The 27306-nt window shown below is 41.7% G+C and overlaps 1 protein-coding gene and 1 non-coding gene across 2 annotated transcripts; both read left to right on the top strand.

Moving 5' to 3' along the window:
* Positions 1 to 929: 929 nt before the first annotated feature.
* LOC118365060 (eukaryotic initiation factor 4A-III) lies at positions 930 to 16423 on the top strand. Its single transcript, XM_035746967.2, has 12 exons — positions 930 to 1287; positions 1838 to 1910; positions 7011 to 7077; positions 7383 to 7445; positions 7865 to 7997; positions 10283 to 10363; positions 10686 to 10827; positions 11655 to 11793; positions 12691 to 12806; positions 13755 to 13862; positions 15879 to 16006; positions 16205 to 16423. The coding sequence occupies exons 1-12, from the start codon at positions 1134 to 1136 to the stop codon at positions 16219 to 16221; spliced, it is 1221 nt and encodes a 406-aa protein (XP_035602860.1). The 5' UTR covers positions 930 to 1133; the 3' UTR covers positions 16222 to 16423.
* LOC118365821 (small nucleolar RNA SNORA54) lies at positions 11336 to 11469 on the top strand. The gene has a single exon (XR_004821817.1). It is a non-coding gene; the product is annotated as a small nucleolar RNA SNORA54 (small nucleolar RNA).
* Positions 16424 to 27306: the final 10883 nt, after the last annotated feature.

Raw genomic sequence — 27306 nt, 5'->3', positions numbered from 1 at the left:
TTCCACTTACTACCAAATTTGGTAGTAAGAGGACGCCCACTGGCCGGAAGTGGGATATGTATTTTAGCGGACATTCTGCAAATTTTCTCATCGATGAAACATTTGATCTTAATACAGTTTTATGTTCGCAAAATCAGAATATTGTAGCGACCCGCACAGACAGCTGTGTGTTATGTGTTAGGCTAGTAGGTGGTTGTGTTGTACTTACCAGTACCCAGTGTTTGCGGGGTCCGACATGCCAATCAACCTGCTATCTGCCAATCATGGGAATGTCTGGAATGTTCTGATGCCAGGCATCCTGGCGGTTGGCGGAGTGGAGTGGAGGGGGGATGGATCATTGGAAGTTAAGACCAGGTTTAGCCTTTGTTCTCTCTCTTACATCTGGCCTTCACAGTTGAAGGTCACGGTTGGCTTGTGGGGTATCTTTTGTTTATTTGGCGTGGGCTACGACCAAACAGTAGCCTGTGTAAAGTTTGGTTAATAAACCGTCGATTCGTAAACTCAACCCTCTGTCTGGACAGTTGTTCCTTTATGATCTAGTCAGGTCATTACAATATGTTATGAAAAGAATGGACTAAGTTTTGTAGACTATTGGGGCTCCCGAGTGGCAAAGCGGTTTTAAGACACTGCATCTCAGCGCTGGAGGTGTCACTACAGACACCCTGGTTCGAATCCAGGCTATATCACAACAGGCCGTGATTGGGAGTCCCATGGGGCGGCGCACAACTGGCAAAGCGTCGTCCGTCATTTTAAATAATCATTTGTTCTTAACTGAATTCCCTCGTCACAGAGTAGGCCTTCCTTAACGGAAATATGCAGATACTAGAACGCGCCAATAGAATATCACTAGCGCGTGCTTGGCTCTGCCCACCTCCTTGTTTGTTCTGCCCACTATGACTCATTGTTTCCATTGAAAACAACAAGCTGTGATCTATCGTGGTTTATCCTTGGTACATCTTTAATCGGATCTCTATGGTGACGACACAGAACACGTCATGCAAATTCTCGTCTCTTGCTTTTGGCGTCACTAAGAGCGACACATGCGGCTGTATTTTTTCTACCTACCGCAGCAGAATTCGAGCTGGTGAAGTTGTCGATTTCATTCGTATTTTGTGAAAACGCTCACAAAAGCCATGGAAGTAGCCACCGTACCGCGCACGAGGCGTCTGTTGAAGGAGGAAGACATGACCAAGATCGAGTTTGAGACCAGCGAGGAGGTCGATGTTACTCCTACTTTCGACACGATGGGCCTACGAGAGGATCTCCTCCGTGGGATATACGCATACGGTAGGGCTGGGGGTTTGTTTGGGACAGTGGGCCCATATAGGCAGCTAACGTTACCCAAGTAAGTTATTTGAACACATTTTCTGTACTTCATGATTCAGTTGCACACTCAGAACCAACACATACTGCGAGTGTTGGATGAAAAAAGCCCGACTGTTGTATTTGTTTTTCATTAAGTTAGCGTTAGCCAACTAACGTTACCTAGTTAATAATTCGTTTCATTGAACCTAGCTAACTCGCTACCTAGCTAATGTTAGCTATCTAGCATGCCCCACCTCCTTTAGTATTTAGTACATGTTGCATTTTCCTCACTTGTTGATTAATATTTTTGTGTGAGCATTTTGCTCTGCATGTGCCGCCATCTGTTCTAGCCACTGATAATAACATTTGACACGAACAGTCTGCACAACTGGAAAAGTATTCAGTACTACCAGCTATATTTTCCAGTTGCTCAAAGGATTACATGAATAGTATGTAGTGTTCATGGAACTATTTCACTGGAAAGAGTATCATGGGCCTACATAATTAACCACCTTTTATTTCTTATTCTCAGGATTCGAGAAGCCTTCCGCAATCCAACAAAGAGCAATTAAACAGATCATCAAGGGTAGAGATGTCATTGCACAGTAAGTAATGACTGTTTACGCTGGAGAAATACAATGTCCAGAGCCACACAATATACTTAAATGTTTGGAACTTTGGCTATTCACCAGGGGTGTATTCATTAGTCGGATTCTGTTTGGTCTTTTGCAATGGGAACCGTTTGCTTTAGGAATCAAATAAGGAGGGGGGTGGCATGGCATGTGGGCTACCTGAATTGGTCCAGTAGAAACAACATTTATACATTTTGGAGTAGGGATGCACAATATATTGGTGAACCTATTGGAATCTGCCAATATTAGCTATTAAAAAAAAGTCAACAACGGTATCTGCTTATGTGTAGTTTAACGGCGACGTTAAAAAAACGATGTCAAACCTATAATAACGTAGGTACATGATGTAATGATGCCATGTAAAATGTTGCGATACACCAGCAACACAGCATTCCTGACCTAGCCCACAATATCTGCTGAGTGGATCGAGCAGTCAACAAGTCGAGCAGTCATTTGAAAAAGTAAGAACGATTCAAAGGCGAAATACATTAACGCCAAAATAATTTAATTCATTGCCCTTCACAATCAACCGGTCTCTTGTCGTGGGTGATGTTGGCTTTTGCGGTCGAGCACCGGTACACACTGTTACCAAGTGCGCTATTGTTCAGCTGTTGCCCTACCGGAGTTGCACAGTAATAGCGTAACTGCTATTAGCTTCACGATATACTATGGAATGCCGTTTCCGTCTTTGCGTGTCACATGACACTATTTGACAATCGCACTATTTCATACGTTAAATACGCTTTTAAGTTGACATGTCAAAACAGTTCTATCATAGAATGTTGTGTGTTCTGAATTTGCACATGCATGCTTCACACAGCTGTGAAGTTTACGCACATATTAGCATTGTAGCTCTTATCGCGGGACTGTGACTGTGAAGTCACCTCCCCAGTCAGCCTATTGTATGTATTGACATTCATATTGCACTGTACAGCTTTACCTAAGGATTTGGGCTCAATGAAATGGGCTCAATGAAATGGGCTAACGGTCTACTCAATTACCTAAGATATTTTTCCCAACGTTCTCCTCAGAGTTATCAGACTCCAAAACATTATGGTATTGCTTTTCCTCAGGAATAGTGCTCAATACACATAGGTAGACAATAACAAATGTGTCTCAATTCATTTGTTTCAGAGTCCCGCAATAAGAGCTATGATGCTAATGTTCTCTGGGTGTCACTGAGAAGATTGCTACCCCATGTCATTGATCCACAATCCATAGATAAGGCTGTACAGTGAAATAAGTATGCCCCAATGCAGTTCTTTTTATTTATTTATTTTTTATTTCACCTTTATTTAACCAGGTAGGCAAGTTGAGAACAAGTTCTCATTTACAATTGCGACCAGGCCAAGATAAAGCAAAGCAGTTCGACAGATACGACACAGAGTTACACATGCAGTAAAACAAACATACAGTCAATAATACAGTATAAACAAGTCTATATACAATGTGAGCAAATGAGGTGAGAAGGGAGGTAAAGGCAAAAAAGGCCATGGTGGCAAAGTAAATACAATATAGCAAGTAAAACACTAGAATGGTAGTTTTGCAATGGAAGAATGTGCAAAGTAGAAATAAAAATAATGGGGTGCAAAGGAGCAAAATAAATTAAATACAGTTTGGAAAGAGGTAGTTGTTTGGGCTAAATTATAGGTGGGCTATGTGCAGTAATCTGTGAGCTGCTCTGACAGTTGGTGCTTAAAGCTAGTGAGGGAGATAAGTGTTTCCAGTTTCAGAGATTTTTGTAGTTCGTTCCAGTCATTGGCAGCAGAGAACTGGAAGGAGAGGCGGCCAAAGAAAGAATTGGTTTTGGGGGTGACTAGAGAGATATATCTGCTGGAGCGTGTGCTACAGGTGGGAGATGCTATGGTGACCAGCGAGCTGAGATAAGGGGGGACTTTACCTAGCAGGGTCTTGTAGATGACATGGAGCCAGTGGGTTTGGCGACGAGTATGAAGCCCTCGCCAGCCAACGAGAGCGTACAGGTCGCAATGGCGGGTAGTATATGGGGCTTTGGTGACAAAACGGATTGCACTGTGATAGACTGCATCCAATTTGTTCAGTAGGATATTGGAGGCTATTTTGTAAATGACATCGCCAAAGTCGAGGATTCGAAGGGTGGTCAGTTTTACAAGGGTATGTTTGGCAGCATGAGTGAAGGATGCTTTGTTGCGAAATAGGAAGCCAATTCTAGATTTAACTTTGGATTGGAGATGTTTGATATGGGTCTGGAAGGAGAGTTTACAGTCTAACCAGACACCTAAGTATTTGTAGTTGGCCACGTATTCTAAGTCAGAGCCGTCCAGAGTAGTGATGTTGGACAGGCGGGTAGGTGCAGGTGGCGATCGGTTGAAGAGCATGTATTTAGTTTTACTAAATTGGAGGCCACGGAAGGAGAGTTGTATGGCATTGAAGCTTGCCTGGAGGGTTGTTAACACAGAAGAAGGGACAGAAGTATACAGAATGGTGTCGTCTGCGTAGAGGTGGATCAGAGACTCACCAGCAGCAAGAGCGACATCATTGATGTATACAGAGAAGAGAGTCGGTCCAAGAATTGAACTCTGTGGCACCCCCATAGAGACTGCCAGAGGTCCGGACAGCAGACCCTCCGATTTGACACACTGAACTCTATCAGAGAAGTAGTTGGTGAACCAGGCGAGGCAATCATTTGAGAAACCAAGGCTGTCGAGTCTGCGGTGTATGACGGAGTCAAAGGCCTTGGTCAGATCAGACCCTGGGGTGGCAGGGTAGCCTAGTGGTTAGAGCGTTGTACTAGTAACCGGAAAGTTGCAAGTTCAAACCCCCGAGCTGACACGGTACAAATCTGTCGTTCTGCCCCTGAACAGGCAATTAACCCGCTGTTCCTTTTTATTAATTTTTATTTTAGCTTTATTTAACCAGGCAAGTCAGTTAAGAACAAATTCTTATTTTCAATGACGGCCTAGGAACAGTGGGTTAACTGCCTGTTCAGGGGCAGAACGACAGATTTGTACCTTGTCAGCTCGGGGGTTTGAACTTGCAACCTTCCGGTTACTAGTCCAACGCTCTAACCACTAGGCTACGCTGCCGTTCCTAGGCCGTCATTGAAAATAAGAATTTGTTTTTAACTGACTTGCCTGGTTAAATAAAGGTAAAATAAAAAATAAATAAAATGAATACGGCTGCACAGTAATGTTTCTTATCGATGGCGGTTAAGATATCATTTAGGACCTTGAGCGTGGCTGAGGTGCACCCATGACCAGCTCTGAATTGCATAGTAGAGAAGGTATGGTGAGATTCGAAATGGTCGGTAATCTGTTTGTTGACTTGGCTTTCGAAGACCTTAGAAAGGCATGGTAGGATAGATATAGGTCTGTAGCAGTTTGGGTCAAGAGTGTCTCCCCCTTTGAAGAGGGGGATGACCGCAGCTGCTTTCCAATCTTTGGGAATCTCAGACGACACGAAAGAGAGGTTGAACAGGGGTGGCAACAATTTCGGCAGATAATTTTAGAAAGAAAGGGTCCAGATTGTCTAGCCCGGCTGATTTGTAGGGGTCCAGATTTTGCAGCTCTTTCAGAACATCAGCTGAACGTATTTGGGAGAAGGAGAAATGGGGAAGGCTTGGGCGAGTTGCTGTTGGGGGTGCAGTGCTGTTGACCGGGGTAGGAGTAGCCAGGTGGAAAGCATGGCCAGCCGTAGACAAATGCTTATTGAAATTCTCAATTATGGTGGATTTATCAGTGGTGACAGTGTTTCCTATCTTCAGTGCAGTGGGCAGCTGGGAGGAGGTGTTCTTATTCTCCATGGACTTTACAGTGTCCCAGAACTTTTTTGAGTTAGTGTTGCAGGAAGCACATTTCTGCTTGAAAAAGCTGAAGTATAATACATCCAGTGTGATTTCAACAGGTTTTTGTCAAACTAACAAATTATTGTATTTTGTTGATTTTATATAACATTCCAACCTCGTTCATTCAGCATGATCTATTCAATAATAATAATAATAATAATTCTAGATATATTATCTATTCAATTATGGCATAATTCTACTATTTGTATGCATTTGAATCCCTGTCAATGACACACTTTTATTTTGAATGCTAACTGCAAAGTTCACCACTGTGGCTAATCCTTATTGTGGCTAGCTTCACATAGATGGGCCAGACCACCATTAATCAAATAAGACCTGTCTTATAAATCAGGGTTATTTTAGATGATGACATCTAGCTATATAGTTAGATAGCTAACTATAGCTACTGAAACAGATTGTCGTTTTGCTATATTTTGGGGAAGAACATTGTTTGCATCCATGAGCTAGCTAGCTGTTTTTTTTATGACCAGCGTTGTAGGTGCGCGATACAACTTTCCCAGCATCATAGCATACGTATCGATTAATCGTTGTGACATATTAACTTGTTAAATTATGTAACGTGCAGTCATTCAGGTCCTAATTGGTCAACAAGCTTAATTGACAGGTGTATCTTTTTTGACACGCAAAGACCCAAATGGCGTTCCATAGAAATCCTGGTTGAGAATGAAACGACTAAACAAATTAACATTGGAACAGCACAGCAAGTAAGTGAACGAAATAGGTTTTGATTATGTTTTGCTGATAATGGGGGCATACGTCAATGCCAACAAAATAACTTTTTGGTCAGTGTGATGTGTGTAACCTTTTAACTAGGCAAGTCAGTTAAGAATAAATTCTTATTTACAATGACGGCCTACCCCAGACGACACTGGGCTAATTGCGCGCTGCCCTATCGGACTCCCAATCACGGCCGGATGTGATACTGCCTCGATTCGACCCAGGGACTGTAGTGACGCCTCTTGCCCTGAGATAAATTGCCTTAGACCGCTGTGCGTCTGTGTTAACTATTTAACTGTACTAGAATGCTTGAAAGGCTGTTAAATATCGGGTATTGTTTGTTTTTTTGCCATGGAAAAATATCGGTATCGGTCAAAAAATGTATGTCGGTGCGTCACTAATTTGTAGTAAACCGTTTCCAACCTAATGATTATATATACTCCCCAAGGCCATTGTTCAAATGTTTATCATGGCTGTTGAATACCATCTTTCTCTGTTCTTTCTTTCTTTAGGTCTCAGTCAGGAACAGGAAAGACTGCCACGTTTTGCGTATCAGTGCTGCAGTGTCTTGACATTCAGGTATTTGAGTAAGGTTATGTGCAGACTAGGGCCCGTATCCAGCGTCTCAGAGTAGGAGTGCTGCTCTAATACCAGTTTTTCCTTTTAGATCATAGTTAATCATTTTATATCAACGTGTAGGATGAGATCCTAGATCCGCACTCTTACTTTGAGAGGCTACATGAATACAAGCCCTGTTGTAGGTACCGTGATCACATAGCAGTTTTGGATCATCTAACATTTTGTGAAATTTTCTCTCGCTTTGAATATGTGGAGTTTGGACAATGTGAGCAAGGTGATTTTTTTTGTTGTTGTTTTTGTCACAGGTGCGTGAAACCCAAGCACTGATCCTGGCACCCACCAGAGAGTTAGCTGGACAGATACAGAAGGTATGTGACTGAATATCAAGTGTCTTCTGATGGACTGGGGATAACTGCTTTGGGAGATGTGGGTTGTTTGTGTTCAGTAGGACACGCCGTAGCAAAATGTAAAGTGTTTCTATTGGGCAGGTTCGGGGTCCTGTTCATTCATCAGAACGCTGTGCAACGGAAAATGGGAACAAGTGTTTTTGATTGTACCTTTCTGTTTCAAAACATTTTCTCCTGTTGTATGCCGACTGATCTGGGCCGTGTTCAGAACAATGGCAAAGGTTTGAATTGGTGAAAGCCTTGGCTGGAGGGAGTTTCCACCATTGTTAAATCCGTGACGGGGAGTGTGCAAGTGCACATTCCGGTAGAAGAGTAGACCATTTGGATGCAACCATTGTCTCCTATTATTCAGATGTTAAAATCCCTTCACCCATTTCTAGGTGCTCCTGGCCCTAGGTGACTACATGAACGTCCAGTGTCATTCCTGCATCGGAGGAACAAACGTGGGTGAGGACATCCGCAAACTGGACTATGGCCAGCACGTGGTAGCAGGGACCCCTGGGAGAGTGTTTGGTGAGTTCCCTGGACCCTAACCTTCTAGTATCCAGAGGTATGAACGTCTGTGTCTGCCCAGCTAAGAAGACTAGATATTTATTATCTCTTAGAATTCTGTCACAGGAATCAAAACTGAATTTCGCTGTTTCAATTCGTTGGTTCAGTCTGGATTAGAGGTCGACCGATTCATCGGAATGGACGATTTTAATTAGGTGACGATTTCAAGTTTTCATTTTTTTTTACAAGTTTATTTAACTAGGCAAGTCTGTTAAAAACAAATTCTTATTTTCAATGGCGGCCTAGAAACGGTGGTTAACTGCCTTATTCAGGGGCAGAACGACAGATTTTTACCTTGTCAGCTCAGGGATTCGTTTTTACAACCTTCCGGTTACAAGTCCAACGCTCTAACCACCTGCCTTACATTGTACGTGGCAGGCTGACTACCTGTTACGCGAGGGCAGCAAGAAGCCAAGGTAAGTTGCTAGCTAGCATTAGACTTATCTAATAAAAAAACAATCAATCTTAGCATAATCACGAGTTAACTACACATGGTTGATGACATTACTAGTTTATCTAGAGTCCTGCGTTGCATATAATAGATGCGGTGCCTGTTAACTTCTCATCGAATCACAGCCTACTTCGCCAAACAGGTAATGATTTAACAAGCGCATTGTCGTTGCACCAATGTGTACCAAACCATAAACATCAATGCCTTTCTTTAAAATCAATACATTAGTATGTATTTTTAAACCTGCATATTTAGTTAATATTGCCTGCTAACATGAATTTCTTATAACTATGGAAATTGTGTCACTTCTCTTGCGTTCCGTGCAGGCAGTTTGGGCCGCCTGGCTCGTTGCAAACTGTGTGAAGTACATAATTATGACATAACATTGAAGGTTGTGCAATGTAACAGCAATATTTAGACTTATGGATGCCACCCATTAGATAAAATACGGAACAGTTCCGTATTTCACTGAAAGAATAAACGTTTTGTTTTCGAAATGATAGTTTCCAGATTTGACCATATTAATGACCAAAAGCTTGTGTTTCTGTGTGTTATCAGTCTGACTGGGCAGTGGTAGGCAGCAGCAGGCTGTAAGCATTCATTCAAACAGCACTTTCGTGCGTTTTGCCAGCAGCTCTTCGCTGTGCTTCAAGCATTGAGCTGTTTATGACTTCAAGCCTATCAGCTCCCGAGATTAGGCTGGTGTAACCGATGTGAAATTGTTAGCTGGTTAGCGGGGTGCACACTAATAGCGTTTCAAACGTTACTCGCTCTGAGACATGGAGCCACGGCTTTTGTGGAGCGGTGGGTAACGATGCTTCAAGGGTGGCTGTTGATGTGTTCCTGGTTCAAGCCCGGGTAGGGCCGAGGAGAGGGACGGAAGCTATATAAGAACATCCAACAGTCAAAGGTATATGAAATACAAATCGTATAGAGAGAAATAGTCCTATAATAACCTAAAACTTCTTACCTGGGAATATTGAAGACTCCTGTTAAAAGGAACCACCCGCTTTCATATGTTCTCATGTTCTGAGCCAGGAACTTAAACGTTAGCTTTCTTACATGGCACATTTACTTTCTTCAACACTTTTTTTGCATTATTTAAACCAAATTGAACATGTTTCATTATTTATTTGAGGCTAAATTGATTTGATTGATGTATTATATTAAGTTAAAATAAGTGTTCATTCAGTATTGTTGTAATTGTCATTATTATAAATAAATACAATTTTTTTTAAAATCTGCCTATTTGGGGGGGTCCTCCAATAATCTGTATCGGCGTTGAAAAATCATAATCGGTCGACCTCTAATCTGGATCTGCCTTCATTGAAACGGTTTGTACCTTTATGTAATGAGGCATATTTTCGACAAAAGTCAAGTCAAGAAAATCAGTGTTTGCACTCTTCGTAACCTGGCTCGGTCCTCCAGTGTGAGCTGTGGGTTCCATTCCAATGCCACAGTAAAGCCCAGAGGTTCAGTACGTCTTGTACCGTTGCTCTGTTCACTCTCTGGGAACATGACGACCCCCCTCCATGTAACACAGACAGGGGAAAGAAGGATAGTATCAATGACTTATGGTCAATGACTTATGGTCCCACTCCAGCCACCCAATCACATTTTTCACATGATTTACCTGAGACCAGAACATCTCAAAGGAAGATGACCAGAAAATATGCACCAGTAGATAATCATGACATGGGCTCCCTGTAGTCACCAAGGGTTGTGTCTTCAAAGTCAGAGTATGAATTGAGAAGATTCCCCTCCATAATGCAGGCCTGTTCTCTCTGTTCTTTAGATATGATCCGCAGGAGGAGTTTGAGGACGCGTGCCATCAAGATGCTGGTTCTGGACGAAGCAGACGAAATGCTCAACAAGGGTAAGCCAGACACGTTGTTGTGCATTACAAAGATGAAACGAAAGACCTCTTCCAGTTGTGCGTTTCTGGTCTCCTGTTGCCCAAAAAACAACAAGAACATGAGGTCAGGTGGTAAAGCAGGATAAGTTTCAGGGCTGCTTTGTCGTTCCCCCTGCACACATCAACTAGTTTCCAACTATCCCTGTCTGCAACCCACGGCAGGCAGGGATGCTTGGTCTCAGACACTTTTGCACAGGAAAGTCGTATTGACGGTCTGCGCGACTTTTCCCAGAATGTGTAGTGTACTATGAAGGGGGACCTGAATATCTTTCCCGTCCGGCAGGTTTCAAAGAGCAGATCTACGACGTGTACCGGTACCTGCCCCCTGCCACCCAGGTCTGTCTGATCAGCGCCACGCTGCCCCACGAGATCCTGGAGATGACCAACAAGTTCATGACCGACCCCATCCGCATCCTGGTCAAACGGTGAGTCAAGCTTTACTCGGCTGTGTATTAGGAAGTACCACCCTGGTTTCTATTCTAGTGGAACCAACCTGGTTGCTGCGTTAAGACTCGTTCAAGTTGTGAACTCTAGGGGGCAGCATTGTGTAATGTATACAAGGAGGGAAGTAAATCGGCCGGTCCTAAATCACTCCCTAACCCTTTGTTTCTGCAGGTCTGTAAGGTGGAAGCAATATAGTGGATGCTCCACCGCTGAACTGCTTATACGTATCCAGACCCTATACATCTGCAATCATCCAGGGGTTAGGGGCGAGGGGTTGGGAGTGATTTGGGACCGGTTTAGACTGAATACATGTACTTAGTCTGAATACAAACCTAATATAGTCATCAGAGAATCAGCCATGCTTAAATCGAAAAGGCCCCCACTGTTCCTGTGGGACCTTTTTCAGAAGAGAAAAGAGAAATGCTCCGTCTTATCTATACCACTATTTCGGATTTATTATTTAGCCGAGTCAAGGAAATCTTCCCTTTGGCGCACTGTTCGTAACCTGGCTCGGTCCTCAGTGTGAGCTGTGGGTTCCATTCCAGTGCCACAGTAAAGCCCAGAGAGTGACAGAGGTCTGGTACGTCTTGTACCGCTTCTCTGTTCGCTCTCTGGGAACATGAAACAAAAACCCTTTTTGGGGCCTTTGTGCCCTGCTTAGAAAAGATTATATGGAAGGAAAGAAAGGAGTTGACTGGAATAGGAAGACCTGCACTCACTGGAAAAAGTATTTCATGTGTTCCTTTTCTTTAGCAGCAGAAGAGGTCCAATACTGAGTTAACCCCTCTCTTCCTTTTCCCTATCCCAGTGATGAGTTGACTCTAGAGGGCATCAAGCAGTTCTTCGTGGCAGTAGAGAGGGAGGAGTGGAAGTTTGACACCCTGTGTGACCTGTATGACACCCTCACCATCACACAGGCTGTCATCTTTTGCAACACCAAGCGGAAGGTCTGTACACAACCAAAACAAAGTTACATTTATTGCGAGGTTGTCCCTAAACACTGAACTTCGGTCAGTTTTGCATTTTCCCCAATAATAGTTAGTTGGGATTAAGGGAGGGGAAGCTGATCCTAAATCTGTGCCTTAGGAGAAACTTCACTGGAACTACTTGGGTTGTTGGCAGCTGTTGACAGTTGTATGTTTTTCCTCCTAGTGAGTACTGTCTCCCTTAGCCTATATGTACTGGTAAAAAAAAATAGGGATGGGCAGGAGTACTCCATTGAAAGTTTGTATTCGATCGGTAATGTGTACTTGGCATTTTTAAATGCAACTATTTAGCAGGTTCAATTTATAAGTACTGTCAAAATGTCCCGACACGAAGATGTTTGCTTGTGGAATATGTCAAGCGCAGTGAAGATATGTTGTGTATTGTTTTCGGTTTAGTATCAAAACCAAATACATTCTTTGAAATGCCCACCATTGTTAGCAAAAAAATGAAGCGGTCCCAGCTAATTTTGTTGTGCTTCCGTCTCCCCAGGGCCAACATGATTTGACATTGTTAGTTTGACCAATGAATGCCAGTGTTTCCTCAACCTCTCATTGAACACCGATGAATGTCATGATAATCTTTGTTTGCACTGTTGGTAACCTGGCTCTGTCCTCAGTGAGAGCTGTATGTTTTCATTGCAGTGCCGCGCTAAAGCCCAGAGAGTGGCAGGGATCCAGCACTTGTACTGTTTCTCTGTTCACTCTCTAGGAACATAAAGCCCCGTCAAAGGATGTGTCCTAAATGGCGCCCTATTCCCTACATTCTGTATTTCAGGGAGCATGTTTGGCATGATCCCTGAAATGCTTTGTCATACGTTTGGCCTGAGCCTCTATCTGTCCTCACTCTGCTTGCGATAGGTTGACTGGCTGACTGAGAAGATGAGGGAGGCCAACTTCACTGTTTCCTCCATGCACGGAGACATGCCCCAGAAGGAGAGGGAGTCCATCATGAAAGAGTTCCGGTCCGGCGCCAGGTAATGATGAAATAGTCTGTTTTAGCATCCCAATCAATCTTTGAAGGCTATTCAATAAGTTAATTGACCTTTTTATTTATTTTTTCATTTTGAGTGTGTGACCACTGGGTCAATATTTATCAATAGTGAATGTGCTCTCGTGTCAGTTACTTTGTCATATTTCTATGAGAAAGTTGAAGCTGGTCTTACACAACTTTTTTAATTTATTTTTTATTCTCTGTGTGCAATCACCAATAATTTGCACATCTAGATATATATATAATAATAATATATGCCATTTAGCTGACGCTTTTATCCAAAGCGACTTACAGTCATGTGTGCATACATTCTACGTATGGGTGGTCCCGGGAATCGAACCCACTACCCTGGCGTTACAAGCGCCATGCTCTACCAACTGAGCCACAGAAGGACCACAATATATCTGACTCATTTGATGGCCAGAGACGTTAACTTAGCTTAGTTGGTCGAACAGTCTCTTAGCAGGAAGAACATTTAGATCCTATTATATGACAATGTACTGTATCGCCTGGATTCTTTCTAGTCCACCTGATAGAGAATGTTGTCTTTCATATACAATACCGGACAGTTTCCCACACTAGATAAAGCGTACTAGTGGACTGAAGACTTAAGTGAACATTCTTCATTGCACTGTTCGTAACCTGGCTCAGTGAGAGCTTTGTTCCATTCCTGTGCCACAGTAAAACCCAGAGAGTGGCAGTGGTCCAGTAAGTCTTGTACTGTTTCTCTGTTCACTCGCTGGAAACATGTCTACGCATTGTTCTTTTAAATCTCCCAGGGGTGGACTTGGGTCGTATTAATTGGTGCACACTGTAGCAAAACATTTAGCAAAGTTTAGATAGTCCCTCTCTGTTTGAATCCGTTTAGTTTCAAGTGAATACGACCTTGGTTTGGCCTAACGTGGATCTCCTCTTCCCCCCCACCCCTTAGCCGAGTGCTTATCTCCACTGATGTGTGGGCCCGAGGTCTGGACGTGCCCCAGGTGTCCCTCATCATCAACTACGACCTGCCCAACAACAGAGAGCTGTACATCCACAGGTATGTCTGGCTGCCCAGCTCAGAGAACTTACTATGCATACCTAATATCGCTTAGTTTCTAATGTGGCTATTCGGACAACGGTGAAGTCGAAAATCACCTGGCTCAGTCCTCAGTTTGAGCTGTCGGTTCCATTCCAGTGCCACAGTAAAACCCAGAAAGTGTCAGAGGTCAAGTACGTTGTATACCTTTTTCTCTGTCCTGAAAGACTGAACACTAAAAGCCTATTTTTATGGTCAATCCGACATCTGTAGTGGTCGTACAGCGTTTACAGCGATGCGGACTCCGCAGAAGTCAGAGCATTCATACTTGCTCTTTGGGGAGCTGTCATACGCATCGAATAATTTGGTCTGCGCCGCACCACTCGTAGTGATACAAAGCTAATCGCTATAGCCATCCAGCTAGTTGTGAACAACTGGCTAAACAAAAATACAAGACCTTCCTTACCTCTTCAGATTTTGGCGTCCGTTTCCCGGTGATTGACATAGGAGCTCAGCCAAGATGGCATTAAAAAGGCTACACCGTTTTCCCACCTGTATCTCTGTCCTGTCCTGCCCCCAGCGAAATGTGCCTACATTTAGGCTGTTAATGTGTGTTTCACACTGTTAAGGTAAAAAATTAGTCTAATGCTTGTTTGAATGTCAACCCCAATACATGTTCGTGTCATCAATCAACTGCATTACAGTTAACTTCTTGCGTCGAGCCAACCCGGATCCGGTATCATGACTACAGCCTCAAGCTCATTACCATAACGCAACGTTAACTATTCATGAAAATCGCAATCAATATGCTAGCTCTCATGCTTAGCCTTTTGTTAACACTGTCATCTCAGATTTTCAAAAATATGCTTCTCTACCATAGCAAACTAGCATTTAGCGTTAGCATTAGCAGACAACATTTTCACAAAAAACAGCAAAACATTCAATAAATAATTAGTTAGATAGCAAATGTTCAGTTTTTTCCTGAGATTGTTAGGGCTGGAGAAATCGGTCCGTTTGGTGCGTCAAGTTTCGCTACCAAAAAAAACGAAAATTCAGTTATCCAAACGCCAAACTTTTTTCCAAATTAACTCCATAATATCGACTGAAACATGGCAAACGTTGTTTAGAACCAATCCTCAAGGTGTTTTTCACATATCTCTTCAATGATGTATCGTTCCTGGAAGTATGAGTCTCATACTCGCATGGTAAAATAATTGCCACTGGGAATTACGCACCAAATTAGACAAAGGACACCGGACGGCCCCCTGGCAAATGTAGTCTCTTATGGCCAATCTTCCAATGATATGCCTACAAATACGTCGCAATGCTGCAGATATCTTGGACGAACGGCAGAGCGCATAAGCTCGTTCACAGCATATTCACAGCCATATAAGGAGACCAGAGTAAAACAGAGCGTCAAAAATCCTGCTCATTTCCTGTTTGAAGTTTCATCTTGGTTTCGCCTGTAAAATCAGTTCTGGGGCACTCACAGATAATATCTTTGCAGTTTTGAAAACGTCAAGAGTGTTTTCTGTCGCATCTTTTCGTGACAAAATATTGCGCTTAAAACGGGCACGTTTTTTTAATCCAATAATGACATAGCGCCCCCATAGGTTGAAGAGGTTAAGAATGACTGACTACCACTGACTACCACCACCGATTTCTGTATGCTAGCGTTGCTACCAGATGATACAAACAGGAGTTAGCATTTAGCAGTCACTTGTTCTAAACTTGGATAAATGTCTAAATGTTATGCAGTGAAAACAGCCAAATATATCCAAATTGGATTTTAGTAACCACATTCGGGTCCTGTACATCAATCATGACGGTTTTGACATATCCACTTAGATCAGATTTGTTGAATGTAGGCCAATCCAGTGCCCTTCGCTCCCCCATGGTCTGCATTCCATTGATCTCTTTTACCTCCCTGATCTCTTTCCAGGAGCTTCTGGCCCGCATAGTCAGATCAAGCAAAAATCGGGATGTCAGGGCAAAGATTTACTGGTGTTTATGTCCCTCAACCTCCTTTCTTCATAGGATTGGCCGATCGGGTCGTTACGGCCGCAAGGGTGTGGCCATTAACTTTGTGAAGAATGACGACATCCGTATTCTCCGTGACATTGAGCAGTACTATTCCACGCAGATCGATGAAATGCCAATGAACGGTAAATTATCATTTGTAAATCTTCTGTCTGAGTATTTAATTGACAATGTTGATATGTTTAGTATTGCTGTTGTGGTTCAAGCAACTACATGTAAGTGTTCAGTTTACAGATTTATGGCCATATAGACCTGTGGTTCTTTTACAAAAATGGGCATTGACTTTCGATGGCTGTCATTAACATTACATTTGTTCCCCTCAGTGGCTGACCTGATCTAAGGCACAGGTGACGGAAGTGGAGAGACTGCTTTGATTAAACTTTGGACCCCTTTTTATTTACTGTTAGAATTCTTGTCTCATTTGTTTTGTTTTTAATAGTCGCTTTGGAACAGCCTTTGAATACTATTGTAATTCTTAGGGAAATGCCTACTGCAACCATCAGTTGTTTTGTAAATAAAGAACATTTTGTTTCCCATTTGAATGCAGGTTCATTTCTTTTCCCTGTTTTTAAAGGAGCAATCCGGGATTTTGAAAAAACAACAAAATGGGTACCCCAACCATTTTGTTTTGATAAACATCAAAGGGATTGGGCTGGAAAAATGTAACCACTCTCAAATTCATAGAAAGGGCTATGGTTGCAAGGACTGACCATCCATCCTTGAGATCAAAAGTGTAGTTTTAACCATGTTATGAGGCTATAGTATTTTTTTACAATTACATTCTGTGTGATGTGGTAGATGGATTAACTAAGATCATGAGATATAAGTTCTATTACTTTACAATCACGTCTTCTGTTAGACTTCTATAGGGCTTCAGGTGCAACTGTCAGTCTTATGCCAGGATTCAATCCAATGTTTGTTATAGTGAATTGGACGCCCAAACAAGGTGTCATGTAAATGCAATTTCCCAGGTGTTTGCAGTGATTCCATTCATGGATCCCTGCTAATTTTGGCCCATGCGTGAATTACCTTTTTTAAAAGACGCTTTGTCTACTGCCTAGTGCGCTGCTCTATAAAGTGCCTTAGATTGAAATACGGCCAAGATTTCTTTTTTTTTTATTTACCAGATCCGTTGTTTGATAATGGTGACATGGATGACTGTGATGATGAATGAGGGTGTATGTGATGGCATCTGTGACTGGGAGGATGGAGTTGGTAAAGCTGAGTTTACTGTTGTACAGTGCCTTGCGAAAGTATTCGGCCCCCTTGAGCTTTGCGACCTTTTGCCACATTTCAGGCTTCAAACATAAAGATATAAAACTGTATTTTTTTTTGTGAAGAATCAACAAGTGGGACACAATCATGAAGTGGAATGACATTTATTGGATATTTCAAACTTTTTTAACAAATCAAAAACTGAAAAATTGTGCGTGCAAAATTATTCAGCCCCTTTACTTTCAGTGCAGCAAACTCTCCAGAAGTTCAGTGAGGATCTCTGAATGATCCAATGTTGACCTAAATGACTAATGATGATAAATACAATCCACCTGTGTGTAATCAAGTCTCGTATAAATGCACCTGCACTGTGATAGTCTCAGAGGTCCGTTAAAAGCGCAGAGAGCATCATGAAGAACAAGGAACACACGAGGCAGGTCCGAGATACTGTTGTGAAGAAGTTTAAAGCCGGATTTGGATACAAAAAGATTTCCCAAGCTTTAAACATCCCAAGGAGCACTGTGCAAGCGATAATATTGAAATGGAAGGAGTATCAGACCACTGCAAATCTACCAAGACCTGGCCGTCCCTCAACTTTCAGCTCATACAAGGAGAAGACTGATCAGAGATGCTGCCAAGAGGCCCATGATCACTCTGGATGAACTGCAGAGATCTACAGCTGAGGTGGGAGACTGTCCATAGGACAACAATCAGTCGTATATTGCACAAATCTGGCCTTTGTGGAAGAGTGGCAAGAAGAAAGCCATTTCTTAAAGATATCCATAAAAAGTGTTGTTTAAAGTTTGCCACAAGCCACCTGGGAGACACACCAAACATGTGGAAGAAGGTGCTCTGGTCAGATGAAACCAAAATTGAACTTTTTGGCAACAATGCAAAAATATGGCGTAAAAGCAACACAGCTCATCACCCTGAACACAACATCCCCACTGTCAAACATGGTGGTGGCAGCATCATGGTTTGGGCCTGCTTTTCTTCAGCAGGGACAGGGAAGATGGTTAAAATTGATGGGAAGATGGATGGAGCCAAATACAGGACCATTCTGGAAGAAAACCTGATGGAGCCTGCAAAAGACCTGAGACTGGGACGAGATTTGTCTTCCAACAAGACGATGATCCAAAACATAAAGCAAAATCTACAATGGAATGGTTCAAAAATAAACATATCCAGGTGTTAGAATGGCCAAGTCAAAGTCCAGACCTGAATCCAATCGAGAATTTGTGGAAAGAACTGAAAACTGCTGTTCACAAATGCTCTCCATCCAACCTCACTGAGCTCGAGCTGTTTTGCAAGGAGGAATGGGAAACCATTTCAGTCTCTCGATGTGCAAAACTGATAGAGACATACCCCAAGCGATTTACGCCTGTAATCGCAGCAAAAGGTGGCGCTACAAAGTATTAACTTAAGGGGGCTGAATAATTTTGCACACCCAATTTTTCAGTTTTTGATTTGTTAAAGTTTGAAATATCCAATAAATGTCGTTCCACTTCATGATTGTGTCCCACTTGTTGTTGATTCTTCACAAAAAAATACAGTTTTATCTTTGTTTGAAGCCTGAAATGTGGCAGAAGGTCGCAAAGTTCCAGGGGGCCGAATACTTTCGCAAGGCACTGTAGGTACTGGAAAATATGCATGACAAGGTTCTTAAGTGATTTTGGTCTCGGGGCCCATATTTCAGTGTGTCACCTCAGTAGTGACCAAATACTTGCGCAGGTGGAAAATTCATCAAAAGTTTGGATTTGTTTCAAAATGCAATGTGGGAAACTATAAGGCTCTATTGATTTAATAAATGTAACAAGGAAACCTAATTCTTTGCAGAAGGGCACTACTACAGATGTTTTACCTTTGTCAGCTCTGGTATTCAAACCAGAAACTTTTTGGTTACTGGCCTAACACTAACCTTGAGGTCACCTGCCACCATATTAACTGGAAACGTTTTTTCCTTTTCAATAATTCCATACTGCTCAACCTCCCACCACTCAATTTTGGTTGAAAATCACTGCCCGCACTACAGATGGCTGGCTATATTGGTATAGGACTAGTAAAGGCCCAGTGCAAGACTTTTGTGAAAAAAAAAAGTTTTGTATTTCCCGTGGCTATGCTCGTGTCTCGGAGCCCCCATTTGATTCTGTTAGTCACTCTCCCTCAGATATACTACTCAAGGTAAAAATGTGTAGAATTGCAGGAAATTAGCTGCAAAAACGTTCTGCTATCGGATCCCTCTGTATGTATTTACTTTTTCATTCCGGTGCGGAGTTAGTGTAGTGGCTAATTGTATAGCTAATAGGCTATGTTTGTAGACCGACTGAGGTGGATAAAGCTACAGCAGTCAATGTGATAATGACTGGGTTCTTTTTTTCTTCTCCAAATAGCATTTGAGTTTGTCAGTTATAAAAAAAAATACAGTAAATGAGCTTCAGTTGGCTTAATTTTTTTAAGTAATGTGAAGACAGGAGGATGGGCAGAGCTTATGGATGTCACATTCCTTTTACTGATAACATTGTTTCTGAAACCTTTTTCAAAGTTGGATTTCCTAGCGGTAAGGGATGGAAGACCAACACCTTGGTTTAGGCAGTGGTGGAAAAAGTATAACATTTTTGTACTTGAGTAAAAGTAAAGAAACCTTAATAGAAAATGACAAGTAAAAGTCACCCAGTAAAATACTTACTTGAGTAAAAGTCAAAGTATTTGGTTTTAAATATACTTAAGTATCAAAAGTAAATGTAATTGCAAGTATAAATAAATTAAAATTGCCTAAATTAAGCCAGGGGCACATTACAACATGCAGATAATTTATGAACTAAACATTTGATACAGTAGGGAGGACCAAGGAAGTTCTATGGATAAGTGAATTGGACCATTTTCCTGTCCTGCTATGCATTCAAAATGTAACGAGTACTTTTGGGAGTCAGGGAAATCTATGAAAGAGTACATTATTTACTTTAGGAATGTAATGAAGTAAAAGTTGTCAAAAATTTAAATAAAGTACAGATTACCCCAAACTACTTTAGTAATACTTTACATTATTTTTACTTAACACCACTGAGATTAGGGACGGACCGACATCCAAGGATGGGACCATTTCAATCTGAGTGGTATCGATGGAAAGACTCTGAGGCTGCTAGACACTAGACACTGCTGCTTCCCCTGCCTGCTATTCTCCACCAGCGACAGCGTGTGACCAAGAGACGGTTATTCCGACCTGAACAATTTGCCTATAACACCCAACAAGCATGAGAAATCTTTGTCTCACATCCAAAGGCAGGTCGCTTTTAAGACATTTTCCAGTTTACGAATAGATTTTAGCGGCCAGGGACCCTAAATGATTGCATATGCCTGGAGCCAGCCCTGGTACCATTAGATTTGTACATGTCTATGTAATTAATACTGCATGCTAATTAATACCTTGGGTAGCCTACCTAGGTAAATGGGAGTTGGCATTTCGTGGCAATGATGTGGAACTATTACATGCTTTTACTGAACAAAATGGACAGTTAGCAACCCATTTAGAGGCTGCCACCATGTTTGCTTTTTGCCCATGGCTTTTTTTGCCCATGGCCTATGATTGAATTTTCAATTCAACTGATGCGCTCTTCTGTCTTCTGCAGAACAAAGAGATGCACATGGGTTTCTTCCGTACCCGTATCAGCAACACAATGAAAGCATTGGAACGGCAGCGACTAGACTTTGATAGTTTTCTATGAGCGATTTGAGAAGAAACGTAATGAACTGGGTCTGGCATGACGCTCCTAGTAAACATTCAGAGTATTATAATCTACCGGACAACATCAATGTTCACAGGATAGCCAGGTTTGACCACATTGGTGAACTTAATTTCCTTGGCTTAGTTCAATGACAAAAATTGTCACAAAAGTTCGACACCAGCAAACGTGCCTGTCAAAATATGCCAAGTATTTCGATTTCGTTAGATTTAAAGGCTTATTTTGTCGTATTGTACAGTTCACAAATGGTACGAGACAAATCACCTGGACAGCTCCTCAGCTTTTTGTTCCATGCAGGGCCGTAACCACATATGAGCACACCGAGGTCCGGACCTCAGCAATTTGTTTTAATAAAAAATGTAGAGGCTCATTTGGCGTTTCAACTTACAGTTGAGTTAGAAAAGTAGAAAACACAGGGTACAATTTCGAAACTTTAGTTGTGCATCAGCAGATTCATATGCCACTCCCTGACAGTCACTCAATTAGGGGCAGATCTCAATTTACTGGGGAGGGTTGTTAAACTGTATTTTTTTATTTGAGGAGGGTTGTGTTTTTTTATTGGGCACAGTGGAGGGTAATACTTTTCCCCCCAAGTTTACATTTGCTCTTTTGCAGGTTTTACACTCTTAATTTCTTCCACCCTAGCCAAATGTCCTTGTCTGCTTGCATTCACCTCCTTTTGGTACTTCCCTTATACCACAGGTCAGTATAGCCTACCAGTCTAACGGTCTATCCACCATTCATTGTGGGGCTTGGGGCTCCAAAGTGGCACAGCAGTCTAAAGCACTGTATCTCAGTGCAAGAGGCATCACTACAGTCCCTGGTTCGATTCCAGGCTGTATCGCATCTGGCTGTGATTGGGAGTCCAATAGGGCGGCGTACAATTGGTCCAGCATCGTCAGGGGTAGGCCGTCATTGTAAATAAGAATTTGTTCTTAACTGACTTGCCTAGTGACATAAACGTTAAATAAAACAACTAAAAATAGTGCAGTGAAAATTTTATTTGAATAACGTCGCAAACCCCTGTAATTTGAATGTTTCATTCAATTGGGATAAATTGTGGGTCTAGAAAGGCACAGTAGCAGGCCAGTCTGGCTGTATTTTTCCTTCTGATACTGAATGCGATGTCTGTTACCAACAACATCTCACATTCAATTTGTGCATGTATGTACATCATTTCCGAAAATGTTGTGCGTTTTTGTGTGGCTTAATTCATGGGAACAGACACATTTATGTGCTGCTTAATTTGTTCAAAAAGACCCATTTAACCAGTAGGCTGGTTACGCACAAGCCTTTGCAACAACCATAGATGCGATAGCCTATATTTAATTTGTGTTCTCTCTTTAGGTCTAATTCAACGTTATGAATATACAGACATTTTGTCTTTATTTAACTGTGTTTTAAAATGTGTAGTTGTATGCCTATATGTAGTGTTTTAGACTTGCTGAACAGAATTTGTGAGAAAAGACACATTTACGTGCCACTTAATCCGTGGTAAAAATTGTTTTATTAATGCCAATACTGTTTTCTATGCTTGATTTCACTTAATACTTGGGATACTGGGGCACTTGTAATCAGATCATCATTCTCCCATGTTGTCCAAAATACAATGTGGCCACATACAGTTGAAGTCGGAAGTTCAATTTGGTAGCATTGCCTTTAAATAGTTTAACTTGGGTCAAATGTTTCTGGTAGCCTTCCACAAGCTTCCCACAATAAGTTGGATGAGTTTTGGCCCATTCCTCCTGACAGAGCTGGTGTAACTGAGTCAGGTTTGTAGGTCTCCTTTACTCACACACACTTTTTCAGTTCTGCCAATACATTTTCCATGGGATTGAGTTCAGGGCTTTGTGATGGCCACTCCAATAACTTGACTTTGTTGTCCTTCAGCCATTTTGCCACAACTTTATGGGGTCATTGTCCGTTTGGAAGACCCATTTGCGACCAAGCTTTAACTTAGCTTTAACTGATGTCTTGAGATGTTCGCTTCAATATATCCACATAATTTTCCTTCCTCGTGATGCCAGCAATTTTGTGAAGTGCACCAGTCCCTCCTGCAGCAAAGCACCCCCACATCATTATGCTGCCACCCCCGTGTTTCACGTTTGGGATGGTGTTCTTCGGCTTGCAAGCATCACCCTTTTTCCTCCAAACATAATGATGGTCATTATGGCCAAACAGTTCTATTTTTGTTTCATCAGACCAGAGGACATTTCTCCAAAAAGTATGATCTTTGTCCCCATGTACATATGCAAATCGTAGTCTGGCTTTTTTAATGGCAGTTTTGGAGCAGTGGCTTCTTCCTTGCTGAGCGGCCATTCAGGTTATGTCGATATAGGACTCGTTTTACTGTGGATGTAGATACTTTAGTACCTGATTCCTCCAGCATCTTCACAAGGTCCTTTGCTGTTGTTCTGGGATTGATTTGGACTTTTCACACCAAAGTACATTTATCTCTAGGAGACAGAATGCGTCTCCTTCCTGAGTGGTATGACGGCTGCGTGGTTCCATGGTGTTTACACTTGCGTATTGTTTGTACAGATAAATGTGGTACCTTCAGAGGGGTTTGGAAATTGCCCCCAAGGATGAACCAGACTTGTGAAGGTCTACAATTTATTTTCTGAGGTCTTGACTGATTTCTTTTGATTTTCCCATGATGTCAAGCAAAGAGGCAGTGAGTTTGAAGGTAGGCCTTGAAATACATTCACAGGTACACCTCCAATTGACTCAAATGATGTCAATTAGCCTATCAGAAGCTTATGACATAATTATGCCATGACATAATTTTCTGGAATATTCCAAGCTGTTTAAAGGCACAGTCAACTTAGTGTATGTAAACTTCTGACCCACTGGAATAGTGATACAGTGAAATAATCTGTCTGTAAACAATTGTTGGAAAAATGAATTGAGTCATGCACAAAGTAGATGTCCTAACCTACTTGCCAAAACTTTAGTTTGTTAACAAGAATTCTATGGAGTGGTTGAACAACGAGTTTTAATGACTCCAACCTAAGTGTACGTGAACTTCAGATTTCAACTGTATGCTCCCGGCAGGCCCAGTTGTTCAAGAAAAGCTTAACACAGGTTTGCCTCCTCTCCAATCGAAGTGGCTATTCCTCGCAGATCTAGAACCTAACTCTTCAATATAGCCTAAATATTTATACTTTTACTTTTTCAATGGATTTATTACCTTTGATATGTGGCATAAACACAACCAGTAACCATGTTTTTTAAAATCTGATTAGGCTACTTCAAAAGTAGGCATAAGCATGTTCATCCAAAATATAATTCCAGCATCCTCAAAATGGCTTAACATTAACCAGATTTCCATTCAACCTTTTTATGCAAGTAAAGTAGCCTATAAGAATTTGACCTTTCGGGTAGGATTCATGAGTTTCAGTGTAGGCTTAAAGGTTGAGACCAAGTCTGCATCTCTCACATTAATCATGTTTACATATCTTGCATTAATCATCTCATATGTATATACTATATTCAAAACTATTCTGCTGAATCTTAGTCTATGCCACTGACGTTGCTCGTCCATATATTTATATATTCTTAATCGCATTACCCTACTTAGATTTGTGAGTATTGGGTATATGTTATGAAATGGTTAGATATTACTTGTTAGATATTACTGCACTGTCGGAGCTAGAAACACAAGCATTTCGCTACACCCGCAATAACATCTGATAAATACGTATAAGTGACCAATAAAATTTGATTTGGATAGGCAGACCATTCCATAAAAATGTTGCTCTATAGGAAAAAGTCCTGCCTCCAGCTATTTGCTTAGAAATTCTAGGGACAATAAGAAGGTTGCATCTTATTACCGTAGCGTACGTGTAGGTACAGTGGGGCAAAAAAGTATTGAGTCAGCCACCAATTGTGCAAGTTCTCCCACTTAAAAAGATGAGAGAGGCCTGTAATTTTCATCATAGGTACACTTCAACTATGACAGACAAAATGAGAAAAAAAATCCAGAAAATCACATTGTATGATTTTTAATGAATTTATTTGCAAATTATGGTGGAAAATAAGTATCAGTGGTCTAACTACACTTATGAAAAGTCATCTTAATTTTGGGAATGATCACAAAGTTTATCCAGAACTCAGATTGGAAGGCGTGGGCTTACTTGAGAAATCTTGTTGTAATATATAAGACAAATTCTTCATTCACAAAACCAACTTACACCGAGAGGAAAGTTTTTCTGGAACATGCTTATTCCTGACATTGTCTGGAAAAATGCATGGTTAAGACCTTACAAATACTGTATACCAAACAAAGTTAAGGAAGTGCACTATAACATTTTGCATATGATATCCAAATTTGTGGCTATTGATATCTGCGTTTTCTGTGAAAAAGGTGAGAATCTGTCTCACTTGTTCTTTGAATGTAAATTTGTGTCCGAATTTTGGGAAAACCTTGCAACGTACTTATTTACCATTATGAACACTGCCTATAATTTTAACATAAAATACATAATATGTTACTATTGCAATGATAACAAAACCACTTAAATGATTGTTCATTTTTTTTATTCTTGTTGCCAAATACTTTACACACAAACAAAAATTCCAAAATTCTATACCAAAATTACCAATTTTTCTGATTGAATTTAATGATCTTATTAAAACACTAACCCTAGTGAATAACAAAAAGAATAACATCTTCATGACTCATTATAATAAGATATTTTCAGAGTGAATATAATTGCACTTAAATTTTCTTTTTTGTATTTTATTTATATTTTGTGTATGTTTGAGCACTGTTAATACCTGTGTTTGGTTTGCTAGACATGTTTGATGTAGCAATGTAAGTTGATTTTTGTATTATATAAAATAAAAAATAAAAAACTTGGTTAGCGTGCACTGCGCCCGGCCCGCCACAGGAGTCGCTGGTGCGCGATGAGACAAGGATATATCCCTACCGGCCAAACCCTCCCTAACCCGGACGACGCTAGGCCAATTGTGCATCGCCCCACGGACCTCCCGGTCGCGGCCGGTTTCGACAGAGCTTGGGCGCGAACCCAGTCTCTGGTGGCACAGCTGACGCTGTGAGGCGAAGGTCGAAACACAACCCAGCCAAGCCACACTGCTTCTTGACACAACACCCGCTTAACCCAGAAGCCAGCCGCACCAATGTGTCAGCATACATTATCAGCATGCATTGCGCTCGGCCCGCCACAGGAGTCGCTAGTGTGCAATGGAACAGAAATATCCCCGCCGGCCAAACCCTCCCCTAACCTGGACGATGCTGGGCCAATTGTGCGCCGCCCCATGGGTGTCCAGGTCACGGCCTGGACTCGAACCAGGTTCTCTAGTGGCACAGCTAGAACTGCGCCACCCGGGAGGCCATTTTTTGTTTTTAGGTGGAGACTGCATCGAGGGTATTTCGCAAGGTTAAATTTAGATCCTCAGTTAGGTGGTTAACCAATTTCTGTAATCCAACGTCCTTGGGTAGGTGGAGGGAGTCTGGAATCTTTGAGTTGTCTGAGATTGTATAGCATGGCTTTGGATAATCCTTGTTTGGGGTCTAAGCTGCTTATTTGTTGCGATTGTGAACATAATAAAATGGTGGTCCGATAGTCCAGGATTACGAGGAAAAACATTTCGATCTACAGGACAAAACTAAATCCAGGGTATGACTGTGGCAATGCGAAGGTCCAGAGACATGTTGGACAAAACCAACTGAGTCGATGATGGCTCCGAAAGCCTTTTGGTTTGGGTCTGAGGACTTTTTCATGTGAATATTGAAGTCACCAAAAATGTGCCTATTATCTGCCATGACTACCAAGGTGCGATAGGAATTCAGGGAACTCCGAGAGGAACACTGTATACAGCTCAGGAGGCCTGTAAAACAGTAGAAATAACTTGTCATAAATGTTAGCAACACCTCTGCGAGACATGGTCACTAGTGTAACCAGGAGGTGAGGCCTCATTTAACACAGTAAATTCATCAGGTTTAGGCATGTTTCAGTCAGGTCAATCACATCAAGGTGTTGATCAGTGATTAGTTAATTGACTATGACTGCCTTGAAAGTGAGGGATCTAACATGAAGTAGCCCTATTGTGAGATATCACAATCTCAATAATGACAGGAATGGAGTAGGTCTTTATTCCAGTGAGATTGCTCAAGCAAAACACCACCATGTTTAGTTTTGCCCAACCTAGATCGAAGCACACGGTCTCAATTGGGATAGCTGAGCTGACTACAGACTGTGCAAGTGGTAGACTCCACTAAGCTGGCAGGCTGGCCGGCACCCCATCTCATTGTGGAGCTAGAAATAGAGAAGATTATCAACTTCCTCACTATTACACCATGAAGCCACAATTAAAGACAATTTACTTTCCCAAATTGTACTCATCCCTGGGTTAACATTCTTGCCCTGTACAGCGAATTTGTACAAATGGCATACAATGGAAGCTGGTGGGATGAGCATATTGTAATGGCTGGAATGGAATAGAAC

This window comes from Oncorhynchus keta, chromosome 32 (genome assembly GCF_023373465.1).
Source record: "Oncorhynchus keta strain PuntledgeMale-10-30-2019 chromosome 32, Oket_V2, whole genome shotgun sequence".
Classification (NCBI taxonomy): Eukaryota; Metazoa; Chordata; class Actinopteri; order Salmoniformes; family Salmonidae; genus Oncorhynchus; species Oncorhynchus keta.
The sequence above is the reverse complement of the archived record's forward strand: the minus strand, read 5'-3'. Positions and strand labels throughout refer to the sequence as shown.